This window comes from Canis lupus, chromosome 30, assembly GCF_011100685.1.
Source record: "Canis lupus familiaris isolate Mischka breed German Shepherd chromosome 30, alternate assembly UU_Cfam_GSD_1.0, whole genome shotgun sequence".
Taxonomy (NCBI): domain Eukaryota; kingdom Metazoa; phylum Chordata; class Mammalia; order Carnivora; family Canidae; genus Canis; species Canis lupus.
In genome coordinates this window covers 28133992-28154531 of record NC_049251.1, presented here as the reverse complement: position 1 = coordinate 28154531, position 20540 = coordinate 28133992, and the positions used below count along the sequence as shown (strand labels likewise).

At 38.7% G+C, this 20540-nt stretch overlaps 1 protein-coding gene across 3 annotated transcripts; it reads right to left on the bottom strand.

The window, feature by feature from the left end:
• Positions 1 to 1280: 1280 nt before the first annotated feature.
• On the bottom strand, positions 1281 to 18528 carry LACTB (lactamase beta). Of its 3 annotated transcripts, none has more exons than XM_038580629.1 (6): positions 18172 to 18528; positions 17624 to 17690; positions 15670 to 15860; positions 15026 to 15377; positions 12756 to 12921; positions 1281 to 2066 (listed from the first exon to the last, which is right to left on the bottom strand). In XM_038580629.1, exons 1-6 carry the CDS (start codon positions 18526 to 18528, stop codon positions 1535 to 1537), a joined length of 1665 nt encoding a protein of 554 aa, XP_038436557.1. In that variant the 3' UTR covers positions 1281 to 1534. The 3 variants fall into 3 exon arrangements, 1 of the variants encoding a protein (XP_038436557.1); XR_005381753.1 differs by having other exon boundaries at positions 1929 to 2066; positions 12756 to 12917; XR_005381754.1 differs by lacking the exon at positions 1281 to 2066 and adding an exon at positions 10200 to 11452 and having other exon boundaries at positions 12756 to 12917.
• Positions 18529 to 20540: the final 2012 nt, after the last annotated feature.

Genomic DNA, 20540 nt, shown 5'->3' with positions numbered 1-20540 from the left:
CTGAGTTACAGAAGAGCTTTCTTTGAAGAGTTTTGGGGGTATGCTTTTTGTTTACCTAACATGAACCCCAACGGGATTTGTAGGAGACTCACAAAGTTTAAACAAATTATATTGGAAGAAATACTACTCAGACTGAAAGGAGAGATAAGCGTACAAAAGAGGCCTTTGAACCTCCAAATTTATACAAGCAGAAAGCAGGCTGAGAAAAACCACTCTACCTCTCATGAAAAAATAGTAAGTCAGAGGGGAGATCCAAGGGCCTGGAGAACATAGCCCAAGAGCCAAGAGTTATCCCCAGGCCTTGAGTAATCAAGGAGCTGCCAACTGGTGTCTGGTTGGATTTCAGAATTGCTCATGCATGTCTTCCATTTCCCCACTTGCTAAGGAGGAGGCTTGAGAGCAATAATTGTACATACATTGTGCCACTGTATATCCCACGTGTAGGGAGCAAATAACTTGTCTTTAGTTCATATGTTTTCAGGTAAAGAGGAATTATATTTAAGGAACTACCCCATCCCGCAAGGAACCTCAGCCATACCTAGACCTGATTTACATGATAGATACTGGGTTTTGAGCTGATACTGTAATGGAATGAAATTTCTGGAAAACTTGGGAGGAGGTAGAAAGGATATTTATCACTGGGGACCAGAGGTCAGACTGTAGTAAAGGACTGCCAGTGATCTCCACCTCCTGATATTTATACTGTGTGTGTGTGTAATCCCCCCAAAATTAATTGTTAGCAGGGTTGGTCTGTGTGATCTAGAGAATATTATTAGCAAATGTGATGGTATGTGATCTCTGAGGCTAGGTTATAAAGGACATTGGCTTCTGCCTGGCTCGTGGCTCACCCTCCTGCCCTCCCTCTCTCTGTCCCTTGAATCACTTGCTCTGGGGAAAGCCAATCGACATGACACTAAGATACCCAAAGAGTCCTAGAGAGAGGACCACATGGTGGGGAAACAGACCCACAAGCTAGAGGACTGATACTTGCCACGTCAAGTGAGTAAGCCATTTTAGAAGTATTTTCTCCAGCCCCAGAGAAGCCTTTAGATGATTACAACATCTTGTCTGCAACCTCATTAGAGACTGGCATCAGATTCACTCAGCCAAGCCACTGAATTCCTGAGCCTCAAAAACCATGAGATAATTTTTTGTTCTTTTAAGCTGCAATAGACAACTAATATAAAATTTCTCATAAACTTGTTTTTGCTGTCATATCAAAATAACTATTTAAAGGTTCCTGTTGAATGAGATTTTCTTTATATGACACATTGAAAATGTATATTTTTATCAGAATATTTTATTTCAAGAATTAACACTTTTTTCAAAAAGTAAAAATAATATAGTTACTTCCCTGAGTATAAAGAACTAATCCTACAATAAAAGACAATTACAAAATTAAGCAATTAGAGGTACATAATTCTCTGCATTCAATTATACTCTATTACAAATCTATTTTTAAAAATCTCATGTGTTTGGGGACTTCAATGTTTCAAACAACAAGAACAGAACAGCTCATTTTGCACCTGTGATGTTAAGATATGTTGGATCTGTCTTTATCAAATTCCAGAGCAATTTTTAAAGCAGTGCTATTGAGGCCAACAGATTGCATGTTGCATATGATAGAAACCACTATTCCTCTTGGGGGAACCTTGTTATTTATAACTTCCACATCCAGTTCTTCAGGAAGGACCAGCAGAACGCTGCTAGCACCCACTGCACCTCCAGTATGTGAGGCATAATGCCGCTGCTTTCTACAAGAACCATATGTTTGCTTCTTTTCCACAACGCCCCATGCCATTGCATATTTACCCTCTTTATCCCAAGACATCTCTGTGTTAGGGACTGGTGTCCAGATCATAACCATTGTTTCTGGTTTGAGATATCCGGGTAAAAGATTTTCATGTGAGTTCTTAAAGAGCCCGACTTGGTAACCATACAGCATTGCATTCCCAAATTTCAGAAGGTCACCCACTGTAGACAGAAATCCACCACCAGCCCATTTATAGGAGTTATCCACGTATGGTGTGTTGACAAGACGTCTCTTTTTATTGTAAACATAAAATCTAAAATGAAATAAGAATGGTCAGTAAAAATTTAATAGTCTATGGACTTTACATATGAGAATGAATAGGAAAATATGTACATGAGACAGATTTTTTCAATGTAGTGATTATACATTCTGAGAAGCTATTAATATTCCATACGATTCAGATTCTAATAAAACACAGATAATTGAGTAATTAAAGCATAGAAAGTGTTTTTTTTCCTACTGGCATGGCTTGCCCATTTTGAGTGTATCAAACTTTTAATACCTGTAAAAATGAACTGGTATATTATTACACACAATATGTTTGCCTGGTGCATATACAGAAACACTTGTTTGGTAGATACTGGGCTAGTCCTTGGCTAGTCCTTGGGCTCAGTGAATCATGCGCCACATGTGAATTTTATGACTAAGCATACACACTGAGATGTTTAAGATTACTATTTGTAAGGAGACTGTATCTTCTGGTTGGAAATGCCGTAGGAATACTATGTGTCATGATATGACACGGGACTTTCTTGGTGTAGTGAGAGAAGCTGGAGTTTGCAAACCTGCTGGAATCCCAACTCACCCTTACTAGCTAGTAGAACAGGCTTCTTTTATTTGATTAACATTTACACAGTTCTTACTACATGCCAGGCATTTTCTAAGAACTATATCAATGTGAACAAATTTATTCTTGTAACTAGCTTCAGAGGTAGGTGCCACTATGATTCCTATCTTACAGATAGAAAACTGAGGCAGAGAGAGTAGAAATAACTTGTCCCAGATTATACAGCTTGTAAGTGGCGGGGCTGGATTCAAACCCAGGCTGTCTGTTGCCTCTATGCTTCAGCATCCTAATTTGTGTAGTGGTGACATAAATATCTACTTTGCAGAGTTAGGAATATGTGCATCAATCACTTTACATATTTCTGGTAGCTACCTAGTAAATGCTGTGATTTACTCATGCATTCACAATTATTGATGGAGCCCTTCCTATGTGTGAGGCACTGCTTGAATGTTGGAATGAAGCATTCAAGAGAAATGCTTGAAAGAGAAATTTCGAAAGAGACAAAGTGCCTGACCTAGTGAGGTTTTTAGTCTAATATCAGGTAAATGAAATTAAATCACAAAATAATTAAATGAAATGAAATGTGGCTCATGAGGATCTTTTCTTTCAAGATTCATAGTAAGATGTGCTCGTAGGCTTCCAGTGTACTGTCCCATCTGTAACAATCTTCTTCATCCCTCCTTGGCTGTTCATAAGCACTGTCACACTGAGTCTCACCATCACTTTCAATCACCAGATGGGTAAGGTCTCAACCTCTGAAGTTTCTTCCTAGGACTATGATTTCCAATCCTGCCAACTCTTCAACTGAACCTGCTCTCTGTCCTCACTGTGACCTCCATCTGTTGCCCTTGACTCTGCCCAATTTCCCAGATCTTTTAGTCCCTGATTTCACTCAACTTTCCCTTCTAGCCTGAACTACTTCAGCTGTGATCTCACTAGCATCTCTAGGTTCCTCGCTCTTCTGACCTGACACTACATTAGTCTGCCAATCCTGAATAAATCTAGGTACCCCTTCCTTTGGTTCCTTATCTGCCAAGAAAAGCTGCAGATAGTCACATCACAAAGCTGACTGGTATCAATTCATACTCTTGCTACGGGTCTGCACTGCTGTTACCAAATCTCATTCTTTTCCTGGTTATTCTCTGGTATATTCTTCACAGTAGTTATTCCCAATCTCTTCCTGTCCTCTACACCACCTCTGGCCAGCGGGTAGACAACTATATCCTTTGTTTTACAGAGAAGATTCTGGTGTGCTTCAGATGGCTTCAAACTCCCATCTTTTTTTTTTTTTTTTTCAAACTCCCATCTTTATCTTAAAATGTATTTACATTACCATGCATTCTTTTTTCCTTTCCTCCAGTCACTTAGGAAAATTTCCTATTGTTTCTCTAATTCTACTACCTGCATCTCTGCCTTTTTGCCTCTACATCTTTGTTATACCAGTTACACTTCCTAGATCATTTTATCTCCTTGAAGTCCATTTTCCAAGCAGAAGCCTGAGATTGTCTTACTTAGCCTTCTTAAATCTATTTGACAGCCATGTGCAGAAGAATGAAACTAGACCACTCTCTTGCACCAGACACAAAGATAAACTCAAAATGGTTGAAAGATCTAAATGTGAGACAAGAATCCATCAAAATCCTAGAGAAGAACACAGGCAACACCCTTTTTGAACTTGGCCACAGCAACTTCTTGCAAGATACATCCATGAAGGCAATAGAAACAAAAGCAAAAATGAATTATTGGGACTTCATCAAGATAAAAAGCTTCTGCACAGCCAAAGAAACTGCCAATAAAACTAAAAGACAACCTACAGAATGGGAGAAGATATTTGCAAATGACCTATCAGATAAAGGTCTAGTATCCAAGATCTATAAAGAACTTATTAAACTCAACAGCAAAGAAACAAACAATCCAATCATGAAATGGGCAAAAGACATGAACAGAAACTTCACAGAGGAAGACACAGACATGGCCAACAAGCACACGAGAAAATGTTCCGCATCACTGGCCATCAGGGAAATACAAATCAAAACCACAATGAGATACCACCTCACACCAGTGAGAATGGGGAAAATTAACAATACAGGAAACAACAAATGTTGAAGAGGATGTGGAGAAAGGGGAACCTTCTTGCACTGTTGGTGGGAATGTGAACTGGTGCAGCCACTCTGAAAAACTGTGTGGAGGTTCCTCAAAGAGTTAAAAATAGATCTGCCCTACGACCCTGCAATTGCATTACTGGTTATTTACCCCAAAGATACAGATACAGTGAAATGCCGGGACACCTGCACCCTGATGTTTATAGCAGCAATGTCCACAACAGCCAAACTGTGGAAGGAGCCTCGGTGTCCATCGAAAGATGAATGGATAAAGAAGATGTGGTCTATGTATACAATGGAATATTCCTCAGCCATCAGAAAGGACGAATACCCACCATTTGCTTCGACGTGGATGGAACTGGAGGGTATGATGCTGAGTGAAGTAAGTCAATTGGTGAAGAACAAACATATGGTCTCATTCATTCGGGGAATATAAAAAATAGTGAAAGGGAATAAAGGGAAAGGAGAGAAAATGAGTGAAAATATCAGTGAGGGTGACAAAACATGAGAGGCTCCTAACTCTGGGAAATGAACAAGGGGTGGTGGAAGGAGTGGTGGGTGGGGGGATGGGGTGACTGGGTGACGGGCACTGAGGGAGGCACTTGATGGGATGAGCACTGGGTGTTATGCTATATGTTGGCAAATTGAACTCCAATAAAAAATCTACTTGAAACCTTCCAATGGTTACTGTAATGAGGACAAAACCCAAATTTCTTACGATGGCCTACAACACAATGGTCCTCAACAGAGGCAGTATCAACTCCTTAAGGGAAATTTTTGGAGGGATTTTTTTAGCTGTCACAATTACTAAAGGGCTCTTACTGACATTTAGTGGACAAGGTCCTAAATGTCCTAGGATGTGTGGAAAGTCCCACATAGTAGTATATCCTTTTTTTTTTTTATCATGTAAGACCTTCAACTCTCCTACCAGATAATCATGTAAGTAAAATAGCTGTTTATAATGAGCTGAGACCAGAACCCTCTCCATTTTATATATAAACACAAAGGACTTTTTGAACATTTTATGCTGTAACAACATTTTCTTGAAAGTAATCAGTGTGAAAATTGACGAAAGACTGTACTTTATTTTGCTCACAACTTTAGCCAGAGGAGGACACCAAAGGCATGAGCAGAAGAAGCACCAATACAATATACCCATGTGGGTCTGCACTTGTTGTTGTTACATTTATGATGTTTTTATGTCTTAAGTTGCATCTGACTTTATGTCTTCTAATGTTGTGAATAAACTTGAACATACTGAAATATCTGTAATTTTTACAAATTCCTTTTATTTTTATTTAAGAGTAGTGAGTATAAGTTATATGATCTATAACTTTTGTTTCAGGAAATTAAAGGAGGTATAGAATATTTATTAAACTAAGGGGCAGGGGGTCTAACAGCATTGAGACTCACTGTCCAATGTGATTCAGCCCCTACTTACTTCTCTGATCTTGTCACATCTTGCCTTGCTTCTTTTCATCTCAGGCTTATTTCTGTATTTGCAACAAGGCAATTTAGCTTTCCTTATCAGTCATGTCCAAAAGCACTGTATTTTAAATAGATTCCCTACATTCTCTCCTTGTTACTCTAAATCCCATTGCTTTATTTTCTTCATATCACTATCTAAAATTCTTAATCTACATGTTTGTCTGTCTCTTCCCATAGAATATAAGTTTCTTAAGGGCAGGAACCTTACCTATCTTAGAGCTCCTTAATGATTCCCCTACCCAGAACAGTGCTTGCCATTCACTAAGTGCTCATTAATGTATTTAGGGGTGCCTGAGTGGCTCCCTGGTTAAGAGTCCTTTGGTTAAGAGTCTGACTTTGGCTCACATCATGACTTCAGGGTCCTGGGATCGAGCCCCGCGGTGGGCTCCACACTCAGCAGGGAAGTCTGCTTCTCCCTCTCCTTCTGTCCCTTCCTGGGCTCATGATGTTTCTTTCTCAAATGAATAAATAAAATCTTTAAAAAAATTTTTAAAAGTTCAACACGTGAAAGCATCATTTATTGGCCAAATATTTAATGGAGACACCTTGCATGGCACTGGAGAGACTAGTTAAATCATACACTGTGGCTGCTTTCAAGGCACAAATAGTCTTGTCAGACAGTTCTAAATTGCAAAGCACTACATGAAACACCCGGGGATTTTGTTAAAATGCAGATTCTGCTTCAGTAGGTCTGGGAAGGGAGCACAATATTTTGCAGTTCTAACAAGCTCTCAGGTGGTGTCAATACTGCTGGACCCTGGACCACATTTTAATGAACAGGTTGTAGAGTGACTATCAAGATGGATGAGAGGAATCCTGAGCACTATTGAGAACAAGCCTTGTTGAAACGGCTGGTTAGGGATGCCTGGGTGGCTGAGCAACTGCCTTCAGCTCAGGTCATGATCCAGGGATCAAGTTCTGCACTGGGCTCCCCACAGGGAGCCTGCTTCTCCCTCTGCTTATGTCTCTGCTTTTCTCTCTGTGTCTCTCATGAATAAGTAAATAAAATCTTAAAAAAAAGAGAGAGAGAGAGAGAGAGAAAGAAGGAAGGAAGGAAGGAAGGAAGGAAGGAAGGAAGGAAGGAAGGAAGGAAGGAAGGAAGGAAGGAAAGAAAGAAAGAAAGAAAGAAAGAAAGAAAGAAAGAAAGAAAGAAAGAAAGAAAGAAAGAAAGAAAGAAAGAAACGGCTGATTACAGAGGCCAAGCTGGGGAGCAAAGTGGTTCTGTTTGGCTGAAACAGAGGGCTTGAGGGGATAAGTGGCAGAAGGCGATGCTGGAGGAGTAGACAGGGGACAGGTCACAAAGGACTTTCTCCTTATCTTAGCTAGCAAAATGCTCTATATTTTCTGTATCCTAAAGAAAAAAAAATTTTTTTAAATCTGTTATAGCTTCCAGCTGTCAATCCTTTCTCTCTCCTCATTTACTGCCAAACTACACAGAACACCCCACCTCTTCTGTTTCCATGCACTCACCTCCTCTAGTCATTCAATTCCTTAAAATCTGGCTTCTGGTCATCCATCACTAAACAGCTCCCTCGTGGGTTTTCAAGGCTCTCCTAATTCCCTACTTTGTTTGTATCCTATTTGCCTCCTGTAGCATTGTTTAACCAGCACTTCTTTGATACTCAACCTTGGGCCAGTCTGCTGCTTGAGTTCTCTCTTCTAGATCTCAATCCTATGATTCCCTATATCATTCCAATCACTGCAGCCCCACTTTCCCAGATCTTCTCTTCTACACAGAAAACTACAGGCCTGCATTAGTACCACAATCCCTGTTCCAAATTACAATCAGATTTTCTACCAGTCTTAATAATTCTCAAATCTGGTTTTGGAGGAGGGCAGGAAGGTTGTTAATCAGAATCATCTATGGGCCTCCTCTCTCTCAAAACTGTATCCTTCCCTCAAAATTCATAATTTTGAAGGGACTGTGGGCACATATTATTGAAAAATTACTTTATTCCTTCAAGAATCATATATGTCTCCCCAAAATCCAAGTCATAATACCTGGTGAAGCAAGGGTGACCAAAGGTATGTGCTTCAAAGATTTAAAAAAAAAAAAAAAAAAAGCCCACAGAGAATCTTAATATATTCTCTTGAGAACCAATGAGATGATATGTGTGTGGTCTTCTCATTTCTCAAAATAAATTTGTCTTTTTTTTTTTTTTTTTTTTTTTTTTTTTAAGTAGGCTCCCTGCCCAGCAAGGAGCCCAACACAGGGCTTGAACTCATGACCCCAAGAACAAGTCCTGAACTGACAGTGAGTTGGATGCCCAACTGACTAAACCACCTAGGTGCCCCTCAAAGTGAACATGCCTAAAACTAATCTCTTCCAAGTGTTCTTCTCATATTTCTCCTCTTCATTAAAACCTTGGTTGACTCTCTTGCCCTCAATTCTCACATGCATCAAGATGCTAAATACTATTACACAACCTCTGCTTTGTGACTTACCTTTTTCTCTTCCTTCATTCCTATGGCCTTTCCCACATTTTAGGTCCTCATTACTTTCTGCCTGAACTCACTCTCTCTCTCTCTCTCTTTTTTTCTTTTGGGAGGAGATCAGGGGATGGGCAGAGGGAGACAGAATCTTAAGGAGGCTATATGCCCAGTGAGGAGCCCTATGATGGGTTCAATCTCACAACCCTGAGATCATGACCTTAACAGAAATCAAGAGTCAGAAGCTTAATTGACTGAGCCATCCAGGTGCCGCATTCTGATTACAATTCTAATTCTAGCCAATCAAATCTAAAAGAAACCCCATAATAAAATATATATTTCTTACAGTGAACTTCAAGTTTGTAAACTAGCAGAGAACTACCAGCATATTTTGGCTGATAATCAGCTTTGTGTAACTTTCTTTTAACAGTACAGCATTCCAAACTGCTTATATCAAGACTGGAAATTAGGACTCCTCAGTCATTCCTCCTTTAAAATATAAAAATGTGGAGAATTCTAGACTTCAATCTAGAACTCTTAACTTTAAATAAATTCTAAGCTTTATTCTCTTGACTCCTTTTCACAGAGGACAAGTTAATGGCTTTTTATGAAAATAATTTTGTTCATCTAAAAGAGAAGTTTATTATTTCAAATTCTTTTTTTTAAGATTTTATTTATTTATTCATGACAGAGAGAGAGAGAGAGAGAGAGAGAGAGAGATTGAGAGAGGCAGAGACACAGGCAGAGGGAGAAATAGGCTCCATGCAGGGAACCCAATGTGGGACTTGATCCTGGGTCTCCAGGATCTCACCCCAGGCTGAAGGTGGTGCTAAACTGCTGAGCCACCGGGGCTGCGCTCCTATTTCAAATTCTGAAGGAATTTCTGCTCTAAAAAGAATGCAATATAGACACGAGTTCTTGAGTAAGTTACTGAGACATCTCTGTAACTGAATAACTGATGGAATGATGCCACATGACAAAGAGCCTCTTCTTGTTTAAAAATGTTTAGATTCTGCACAAGAGCACTATATAACTACAGAAATCTACATCTACAAACCTAGAAACTCAAAATACTTTTATTTTTACAATGCTTCTTAAATGCCTTTAGAAATAATTATGTACTGGCTTGTGTTTATTGTTTTGTTTTGTTTTGTTTTTTTGTGATAGTCATACAGAGAGAGAGAGAGGCCGAGACATAGGCAGAGGGAGAAGCGGGCTCCATGCACAGGGAGCCCGACGTGGGAATAATCAATAAGATACTTAAGATCAAGTATTAAGATCAAGTATCTTAAGATACTTAATTTTAGAAAATACTTTAGCAAATAAAGATAATAAATAAGAATCAAAGAGATAATGATAGAAAGTAAAAACCATATCCATACTGTCAAAATAAGGCAAACACTTCAGAAAATATCCATTATATTTGCTTTTGGTCCTATCCAATTATAAAAGAGATTTTTGTTGCAAGTATTGTGCCAAACACAGGACATATGAAGAGTGTAAAAATAATCTAATGCATTGACTAGGAGGTTGCCCTATCAACAAAATGAGTGTCTTTCAGTCCACTCCCCAATGGGTATTTACTTAAAAGATTAGTTTATTTGCCCATATAGAATATACTTGTTACAAATACATCTGTGTATAATAAGTCAATGTTCCTAGCCTTCCATTTAAGAAAATCCCAGTTTTACTCAGAACAATCTACCCAGCTAAAAACTAATTTCTCTGCATCTCTCACAGCTAAGTGTGGCCTGTTGCTAAAATTTTGGCTGAAGAAATCTTAGTAGTATTTTGAGGCAGGATTCTAGGGAAATAAATACCTTAAAAAGATGACAGACACTGGGACGCATTATTTTAAACACACACACACACACATACACACGAGCAAAAAGATGGCAAGTATTTACTCTAGGGTTACCAATAACTCTAAAAAGCCTAGGTTAAGGTAATATAAATATATTTAATATATGATTATGGTCAAAGATTCAGTAGACTAAATAACAAAGCTGCAAACTTTTGCTGGAAATTTTATCTCCTGCAAACATATGAACATAAATGAATAGAAACATATGCACTTATTAAGTTTTACCTTAAGTTTTTTCTTTTTAAATACATATCTTTGAAAAAAAAATTAAAAAAAATAAATACATATCTTTGAAGTTTCCTTTTACACCCTGAACTCCCTTAAAAACTGGTGTATTTAAGCTCTTTTAAAATAGCTATTACCAAAAAAAGAACCAGAGTTGAGCTTTAGAGGCCCCAGGAGATACTGCATCAAGTAAAATAAGAATGAAGCAAACGGACAAACCATTTTCAAAGGTAACAATATTTCCTCCTTTTTTTAGTGCCCCTTTTCAGCAGCCCATTTAATATAACTAAAATGAATTCACTACCTCTTTAGCACCATTGGGTACTTTCAAATCTAACAAACTCAGAGCTTATAAGAACCTTTAATAGAAGAAATGGAAACCCACAGCCTTTTTTTTCCTTAAAAGAATGGAAGATAAAATGAAATTAACTCATCATCATATGCCATATTTTGATTTTTGTGCAAGCTATAAATTACTCATTAAGAAAACAGCAAACTGCCTTGTAGTCTGTACATTCATAGAATCTTAATTTTCAGTATAGAAAAGCAGTTCATTGATTATACCTAATGTTCTTCTCTACTTTATATATAAGTGTAGGCATTCATTATCAAATGCCTAGATCTGAAATAAAATAAAGTCATGCATCTATGCCACATTTATTAGTGAATCTTTTAGATTCAATCGGCAACCTCTGGTATTTGTCAATTTTTCTTATGCTTTCCAGTAGAATGTAGTGTTGGACCTAAAAATAATAAACATTAATTGAAGTGGTTAAGAACTACAAGCCATTTTAAAATTAAAATTCATTGCTTGCTGCTAACCTAATTTCTTTTAGGTTCAAAAAACCTCTTTCAGGCTGATTTGCAATGCACACTTAATCCTTTTAAATAAACTGGTAATTTAAAAATGGTAATTTAACTAAATATAACAAAAAACTGAACAAAACTAATACAACGCTAAGAAGATAAAGCTAAAATAGCCCCACTATTTCATCTATTTCAAGCACCATTAAGCTATTTGCAAAGCATGTACTAAGAAAAACATGCAAAGTAAAAGTAACAGTTGATTTGTTAAATGTTATCTTTCTAACAAACCAAATAATAACGAGTAAAATGGAAAAGGAAATGTAGCCATAGGACTCATAATAGTGTTTAGTCTCAAAATTCTCTCCCAATGCCCCTTTTACAAATCACTAGTAAAAATTATGATAAAATTTTAGTTTGATATATTTCAATGAAATGACTCAAACTTTTACAAGGGGAAAACATAGGTACCACCTCAACAAAATAATTAATCACCATCACCAATAATGGAACAAACCAACTTCATGTGACTTCTGAGATAAGACACCTAAATGCAATGTGTGTTTGCATCTACAGGACTAGATCCTGTACCAGAACAAAACTTGTTTTCCTTTTTCTTTGGCTATAAAGGACATTATTGGAAGAACTGGAAAAATTTGAGTAAGTCTGTAGATTTGATATAAGTTTGGTGCTGAGATTAGTTTCCTGAATGTCCTTATTTTTAGAAAATATACATTTAATTATTTATGGGTAAATCTGCAACTGATTTCCAAACAGTTTAGAAAAAAAAATAACAGAGCAAATGTGGTAAAACGATAATATTTGAGGAATCTGGGTGAAGGACATATGGAAATTCTTTGTACTTGGCCTTATAACTTATCTTCAAATATTAAATCACTTTAAAATAAAAAAAAAGCAGTTAAAAATAATAAAAGATAAAGTATTAGCTACAACATAAAAAAAGGGATGATGGAAGAGCAAACTATAGATGCCCTTGACAGGTGCAATTTTGGTTTAATTATGCATAGATTTAAATTATTACTGTGTTTTGTCCAGGATCCTGGAGTACTTTGCTAATACTTTCAATTTCCTTTACTTTATAGATGGAAAAACAGACATATATAGAGCTCTCAAAATATGGCAAGTGTGATTTTGGAATGGAGACAAGTAAAGTTTGACTTTTAATTAACAACACAGTGTTAGAATGGGATATAGCTAGACACACCAGAAAGTATCATTTACCTTGCTCTATTGTAAATCACTGGCTCATTTTCTTCCTGCACAGTTGTCAGCATATCCAAGTCATGGAATATTTTCTGCATATAGTCCAAATATTTATATCCTGAAGCTCTTTCTACTATGGCTGCCAATAGGGTATAGCCAAAAGTTGAATACAAAAACTGACTACCTTGAGACATCATTGCAAGGTGAGGGTGGGGGGAGGAGAAAAGAAAACGCTTCATTATTATTTCAAAGCATGTAAAATATTTCCCACTGAAAATTGACATACCTTTAAAACCAGAGTATTTTACTTCAGCATTTAGAAACAGATCATGGATGACATATTAATAAATTTAGTCAACTTTGCAATGGCCCTGCTTATTCCATGATTTAATGATCAGAATATGAATCTACTCCTTTCCATGATAATGAAATAAGCAAATAAATCCTACCTCAAAACTAAAATAAAATCCTTCAAACTGGTACCAAAAAAGGAAGGGAAAGAAAAGCAAATTTGATTTCTTGAGTTAATGGTCTTATTCTTAATATATCTAATACTCATTGTTTAAGTCATAAATTAGTTGTCCACATTCCTATTTTACTAAAGTATATGTAGGTATAAATCCTCTATTTCAAATATATATATATATATGTATATATATATATATATAAAAATACAAACATATATTCAAATATAGATATTATGTCAAATACACACTTTTTTATCATTTGGGATTCCAGAAATACAGAGTGTATGATATGTACTAACAACTGGAACTTTACTTTTTAAGACAAAATCCACAAATGTATTTCTTTGCCCTTATTAATTACACTTATATCTATTCATGGTAAAAAACAAATTTTAAAATGAAAATGTAATACAATTACATAAACCTATAGCAAATTGAAAGATATTAAGTGGTTTTGGTAGTCATCCTGCCAAAAAATACATTTAAAACATATTTTTATTCTATTTTTTAAAAGATTTTATTTATTTATTCATGAGAGACACACAGAGAGAGAGAGGCAGAGACATAGGCAGAGGGAGAAGCAGGCTCCATGCAGGGAGCCCAATGTGGGACTTAATCCTGGGACTCCAGGATCACGCCCTGAGCCGAAGGCAGATGCTTAACCACTGAGCCACCCAGGCATCCCTAAAACGTATTTTTATAGATCAGCTTTTTGGGAAATAAAATTAAATAGTTGAAAACCAATTTCTTTAAGAAATGAAGGCACACCAATGTCCACAATAGCCAAACTGTGGAAGGAGCCTCGGTGTCCATCGAAAGATGAATGGACAAAGAAGATGTGGTTTATGTATACAATGGAATATTACTCAGCCATTAGAAATGACAAATACCCACCATTTGCTTCGAGTGGATGGAACTGGAGGGTATGATGCTGAGTGAAATAAGTCAATCGGAGAAGGACAGACATTATATGGTCTCATTCATTTGGGGAATATAAATAATAGTGAAAGGGAATAGAAGGGAAGGGAGAAGAAATGGGTAGGAAATATCAGAAAGGGACACAGAACATGAAGACTCCTAACTCTGGGAAACGAACTAGGGGTGGTGGAAGGGGAGGAGGGCGGGGGGTGGGGCTGAATGGGTGACGGGCACTGAGGGGGACACTTGACGGGATGAGCACTGGGTGTTATTCTGTATGTTGGCAAATTGAACACCAATAAAAAATAAATTTATTATAAAAAAAAAGAAGTGAAGGCACAAAATAGGTTGAGCAATTTAAATACTAAATTAAACACTAAGTAGATACTGACATATTAGCAATATTTTATCATGCTTTCTTTGGTCCAGACTGTATTTGAAGAACAATTATTACTACAACATTTCTCCATAATTTTCAACGAATATCTTTATCCTGAAAATCCACGAAATGAATGATGAGGCTAAATATGAACAACTGGCTACCTGGATGCTAGGCTTTCTTAAGAACTAAAGACAAGGGGTGCCTGGGTGGCTCAGTGGGTGAGCATCTGCCTTTGGCTCAGGTCGAGATCTGGGGCCCTGGGATAGAGTCCTGCATCAGGCTCCCCATAGGGAGCCTACTTCTCCCTCTATGTCTCTGCTTCTCTCTCTGTGTCTCTCTTAAATAAATAAAATCTTAAAAAAAAATAACTACAGACAAGAAGGTGCATATTAGACTGACAATGAAACCCACAACACAAGCATCAACCACATCCAATGCACTCTGGATGGATCATTTCAGATTTTCTGAAAATTAATACTTCAGTAATGATGATTTTGTTAAGAGAAGGAATTAACACTCACCAGGTTTAAAGAACAAAGGATCATTTTTAAATAATCTTAGTGATTCAATTGAATTCTCAAACTTTTCTTTCAAATATAATTCGCCTTGTTCAAAATCATTCTTTTTCTTTCCAGGTTTTAAGTTCCGGCCTTTGGCATCACTATCTTGCTCTATCTTAGCTTTGGCAAAGTCACTCTTTTCATTACTTTTGCCTCCTTTTTCTCTGAACTCTTTTTCTTGGTCAGATTCCACTGTCCCTTTCATCATTTTCAAGGCTTTGTAAGCTTTCTCTTCTTTCACTTTTTTCATGTCCTTTTCATAATGACGAATTCCACTTAAATGGGAAATCAATAATCTTGTTGTGACAGAAACCTAATTGTGAAAACATGGAAATTCAATTACAATATTAAACTGTATAATAAGAAGTTGGTAGCCTGGGAATAATGCCTCAGGAATACTTTCCATTAAACTGCTGCTGGAAAAACATGTCATGTACACACCTTCAGCTTTAAGTTTCAGAGAAATACCCCATCAGTTATCACCTGGATAATAAAAAAAACCCCTTTAATCCATTAACAATAATTAAAAACAAATTGAAGAATCTTCTGAAACCTTTTAAACCATTTAACATGCTGTCAGTAAAATGAACTGTGAGTTTCATTACCTTTTCACCTTCATATTCTTTTTCTGGGAATTCAGGAACATAATGTTGTACTGGAACATCAAGATCCAGCTTCCCGGCTTCCCACAGTTTGGCAAGAGCAACCATGGTGAGGCTTTTGCTGATACTGGCAATTCTCATAACCGTCTCTGGCTTGCATAGTACACGGTTCTCAACATCTGCATAACCTAAACCTTTAGAAAAAAGAGAAGCAAAAAGTCACTAATAACAGGCTTCATGGTCAAAGGAGTCTTCAAAAACTGAAATAACACTACCTTAGAATGTCCCATCTATTTATCTAAAAGAAAAGATATGCTGCTTTTATAAGTTAATTAAGAGTGGATGAGAGTCTTAGTAACAGGGGCAACAGTAAGCCTCACAACTTAATCTTATAACGAAACCGAAATTGCACTCTGTACAACAGCAATTTTCTATGCATACTAATTTTTCTGACTTTATCTAGACAGATTAGTTAGTCCACATTTTACATAAGTTATTCTATGTTCTTTAAGGGAAACATCACTGTTCTTCAGATTATGTTTTTTTTTTTTTTTTTTTTTTTTTATTTTTTTTTTTTTTCAGATTATGTTTATTTTTGATTCTTGAGTTTCCACTGGACTCCTTAAAATAACCACCCAATAAAAGCTAATGTGAAAAGGTATCCTGCAAACCCACTCTAGGTAACAGTTTAACTCAGCTGCAAACCAGAAAAAGAAAAGCACTACTAATTTAAAGTATTGTTGAGAGAATTTTTTTAAAAGTCTGGTTTCATCTTCTGGAGTTTCTGAAAGGATGAAAATCTAAGTGACAAGATCTTAGATCTAAAAAGAACGAAAGGCATACAGTGATTGTTTTTAAACTATAAATATAGATTATGCTGAAAAATATTTGCATTAAAAACAAAGCCCTCACCCATAAAGCTGACATTTATATAGTTTTTGATTAGAGTATTTTTCATAAATTGGGCTATACTTGGGGGAAGAATTATTTTTCTTAAATTCAAAACCTTATTGCTCCTATCATTTTCTCTTAAAAGTACTAATTCTTTTAAGTGATGTCTGAATGTTTTCCCGAAAGTAGAGTTCCTAAAAATCTAGGATGACCAGTTGGACCAATTTGTGTGCAATGGGTAAGTAAATCAAATTATAAAATATGCTTTGATGAAATTATCATAAAGTAATTAGAACTCTTTCCCAAAGCTTCTAGCTTTTTGTTTGGGGGGGAAAAAAAGGCTGACACCTCTGCCCACTAAAATAAATAAATAAATAATAAATAAATAAATAAATAAATAAACAAACAAACAAACAAACAAATAAATAAAGTAGATTGTAAACTCATTAAGGTCAAGGAATCATGAATACCGCTAGTTCTTGGTAGTGTATTTTACAGACTAAGGGACTCAACCACTTATTAATTAAAATAGAAAACAAACTTCTGACGTTTTATCTAGTAGTAAGAATTATCTACAAACATGCAGTTAACAGACTGTTCTATACACAACTTTAAGAAGAATAAATTCAGTCCTTAGAAAAAAGTCACCTATAAAACTCCAAGGGTCACATTTAAATCTTGCTGTTTACAGGAGCGTCTGGCAGCTCAGTGGTTGAGCGTCCGCCTTCTGCTCAGGGCTTGATCCCGGGGGTCGGGGGTCGGGGATCGAGTCCCGCAGGGGGCTTCCTGCAGGGAGCCTGCTTCTCCCCTCTGCTTTATGTCTCTGTCTCTCTCTCTGTGTGTCTCTCATGAATAAATAAAATAAATCTAAAGAAAAAAAAAAAACCACTTGCGATTTACAGAGAGTCTGATTCTTTATTCCCTTAGACAGATTTTTCTCTACAATAGGTATGGCTTCACGAAAAGCCATGAACGTTTCATGAGATTCACTCCCAGCAGTAAAAACCTCATAATTTCATTCATCAACTGGTACAAAACAGCCAGTAAGTGTATTTTCTGAGCCTACCTTCTGACCAGACTTCTTTTCCATCTACAGAGACTCCAACCACTATGCCTGGGGCGCCCACCTCATCCTAAGAGCCAAGGGGAAAGGACACAGTTGGAAATCAGGACCACAGGCTTCGCACAGCAGACGGCGCGGAGCTCTGGGGCCTTCCCGAGGCCCCGCCCCCTCCGCCCGGGCCCCGCCCCTCCACCCGGGCCCCGCCCCCTCCGCCCGGGCCCCGCCCCCTCCGCCCGGGCCCCGCCCCCTCCGCCCGGGCCCCGCCCCCCTCGGCTCCGCCAGGCCCGGCCCCAGCGGTGAGGGGCGTGCCTGGTCTGCACTGAGCGAGGAGTGGAGGTTCCCGAGGCGGGCGGTGTGACCTCCGCCCCGACTTGGGCAACCCGCAGGAGCTTTTGGCCGTGGCCGGGCGGTCGGGGAACGGGAAGTCCTGCTCCGGGCATCCCACCGCCTGGGATGGGGTCCGCCTGGGTCCGGGGCAGGACCACCGCGGGGAGGGGGTCGCGGGCGGTGGGGCGCCGGGGTCCCAGCCGCCCACGCCCCCGTCTCCGCACCTTGATCCGGTGCAGCAGGTCGCGGCTGCTGTCGATGGCTCTGGCGAAGCGCCGGGAGAGGGGCGGCGTCGGGGTCTGTGCAGCCCCCGGAGCGACGGGCTGCTCCGGCGGCGGCTCGGCCTGGGGCGACGCCTCGGGGTCGGGGGCCGCCGGGGGCTGCGCGGGGGCCGCGCCCCTCAACCCACCCGCCAGCTTCACCCCGAGCGCCAGCCCCAGCCCCAGCCCGAGGCCCCCGGCCCAGCCCGGGCCGAGCGGCGGCAGCCCGGCGCGCTGGTGGGCCCCGCGCCGCCCGCGGCCCCAGGCCCAGCCCCCGAGGGTCGCGGCCCGGGCCGTGACAGCTGACAGCAGCCGGTACATGGCGTCCGCCGCGAGCCGGCAGCCTCGGAGCTCGCGCAGGTCCGGCCCGCGGCGGGGGCGCGGGGGGGGCGGGGCGCGGGGCGCGGGGGGCGGGGCCGCGCAGCCCTGAGCAGTCGACGCCGGATGCCGGAGCGTCGATCGCATCGAGCCCTTGGGCCTTCCCTCCCTCCGGGCGCTGGGTCGTTCACCTTCCCGCACGCTGCTCTCCTCCCTGCCCTCTGCCTGTCCTCCGATCCAGGCTCACCTCCTCCGAGAAGCCTTCCCAGCTGCCATCCCAGTGGCCGCACCTTTTTGACCCTCCTTTATAACACTGAACACTTGGTTTCCTCCAGCTTCCCTGATTCCTTACCAGGCTGCGCCCTCTTCTTTGGAGAGCCCTGACTTTTCATACTTTTGTATCCTCAGCTCCTGGAACAGAGCTGGCACCCAGCAGCCGCGAGCAGGCATCTCTTCTCCTAGAACTCTCTTTTTCTCTCTTGCCATCTCTTTCAGCTCCTTCCATTGCTCTAAGGCCCTTTTAAAATCTCTAACGTCTGTTAAAAATTTTTATTAAAAAAATAAAAATAAAATAAAATCTCTAACTTCTGGAGGTCCATTGCCCCACCACATCAGACATTAGGTTATATGCGGACTTACATTAAAAACAGTATTTCTTGTTGCTGTAGACGTTTAGAAATTTTTTTGCACTTGAAAATTTTTAACCCAAAAGTAATATAATTTATAATTAGCTATGATTTCTGACTTCTGTAGATTATCAGAGGTTCTTGTGAAATAAGAAGCCTAACGTCAAATTGCTACAAAATGTAAAGGGTGTACAATCCCAACAGAACAATTAATGGCAATGTTAATTTTGAAGACACTTAAATGTTTATCCATTCCAATCTTACAATTATTTATTTATATATACATGTATATTGTAAAAAATACATGTAATTTATATATATATAAATTATATATATAATTATAAAATAAATAAATAAATATATTATATATATAAATTACATATATTGTAATTTATATATATAGTATATATACATATATAATTTTTATGTATATTGTAGAAACTTTTCACATATATATGTATGTATATGTGAATATTTTTGACAATATACATATATAATATACATAATACATACATAATATACATAATTTTTATGTATATTGTAAAAACTTCACATATGTATGTATGTATATGTGAATATTTTTGACAATATACATATATAATATAAAATTATATGTATATATACTATATATATAAATTACAATATACAAAATATTTTTTACAATATACATGTATACATATACATAAATATGTGAATATTTTTTAAAGCTTCTAGTCCTTAAGTACAGGAGTAATATACCCAATGCATATAATGACTCTGTGTTTCCTTGCAGGTGGGATATATACATAGAGAGTTCACATATTTGAATCGACAAGCTATTGTCAGGAGAAGAAGCTTTAAACAACTTGAGTTAATAATTGTTTAATTATTTAAAAGTCAATAATGGTAACAATACCTAGTCGGGAGATACTGGGGCTAAATAATTATAAGGTGTTGGGGCTGCTAACAAAGCTACCAACTGCAAGACATCAGGGTATCCTAACACTCAGCAGTTTGGCACTGAAATAGAGGTTTCTGGAGCGCCACCTGCAGTTACAGTGGACAGGTGCATTCTTTCAAGATGGTATTGTTCCCATCCTAGGAGCCCCATTACTCCAAGCACATGATGGCAAGAGAAAAATGTAAAAGACATAGCTAGTGGTGATTACAATGATTGCTCACTTTATCACTCTTTTTTAAAATTTTTTTTGATTTTTTAAGATTTTATTTATTTATTCATGAGAGACACAGAGAGAGAGGCAGAGACACAGGCAGAGGGAGAAGCAGGCCCCATGCAGAGAGCCCGACGTGGGACTCAATCCTGGGTCTCCAGGATCAGGCCCTGGGCCAACGAAGGCGGCGCTAAACCGCTGAGCCACCCGGGCTGCCCCTCATTTTATCATTCTTTTA

Coding starts and splice junctions, on each gene's coding strand:
- LACTB (XM_038580629.1), bottom strand. CDS start 18,528: ATGTACCGGCTGCTGTCAGCTGTCACGGCCCGGGCCGCGACCCTCGGG. Junction 15,861..17,623: donor AAAAGAAGTCTGGTCAGAAG/GTAGGCTCAGAA, acceptor TTTTTTCTAAAG/GTTTAGGTTATGCAGATGTT. Junction 12,922..15,025: donor TCCTTTGTTCTTTAAACCTG/GTGAGTGTTAAT, acceptor TGATGTCTCAAG/GTAGTCAGTTTTTGTATTCA.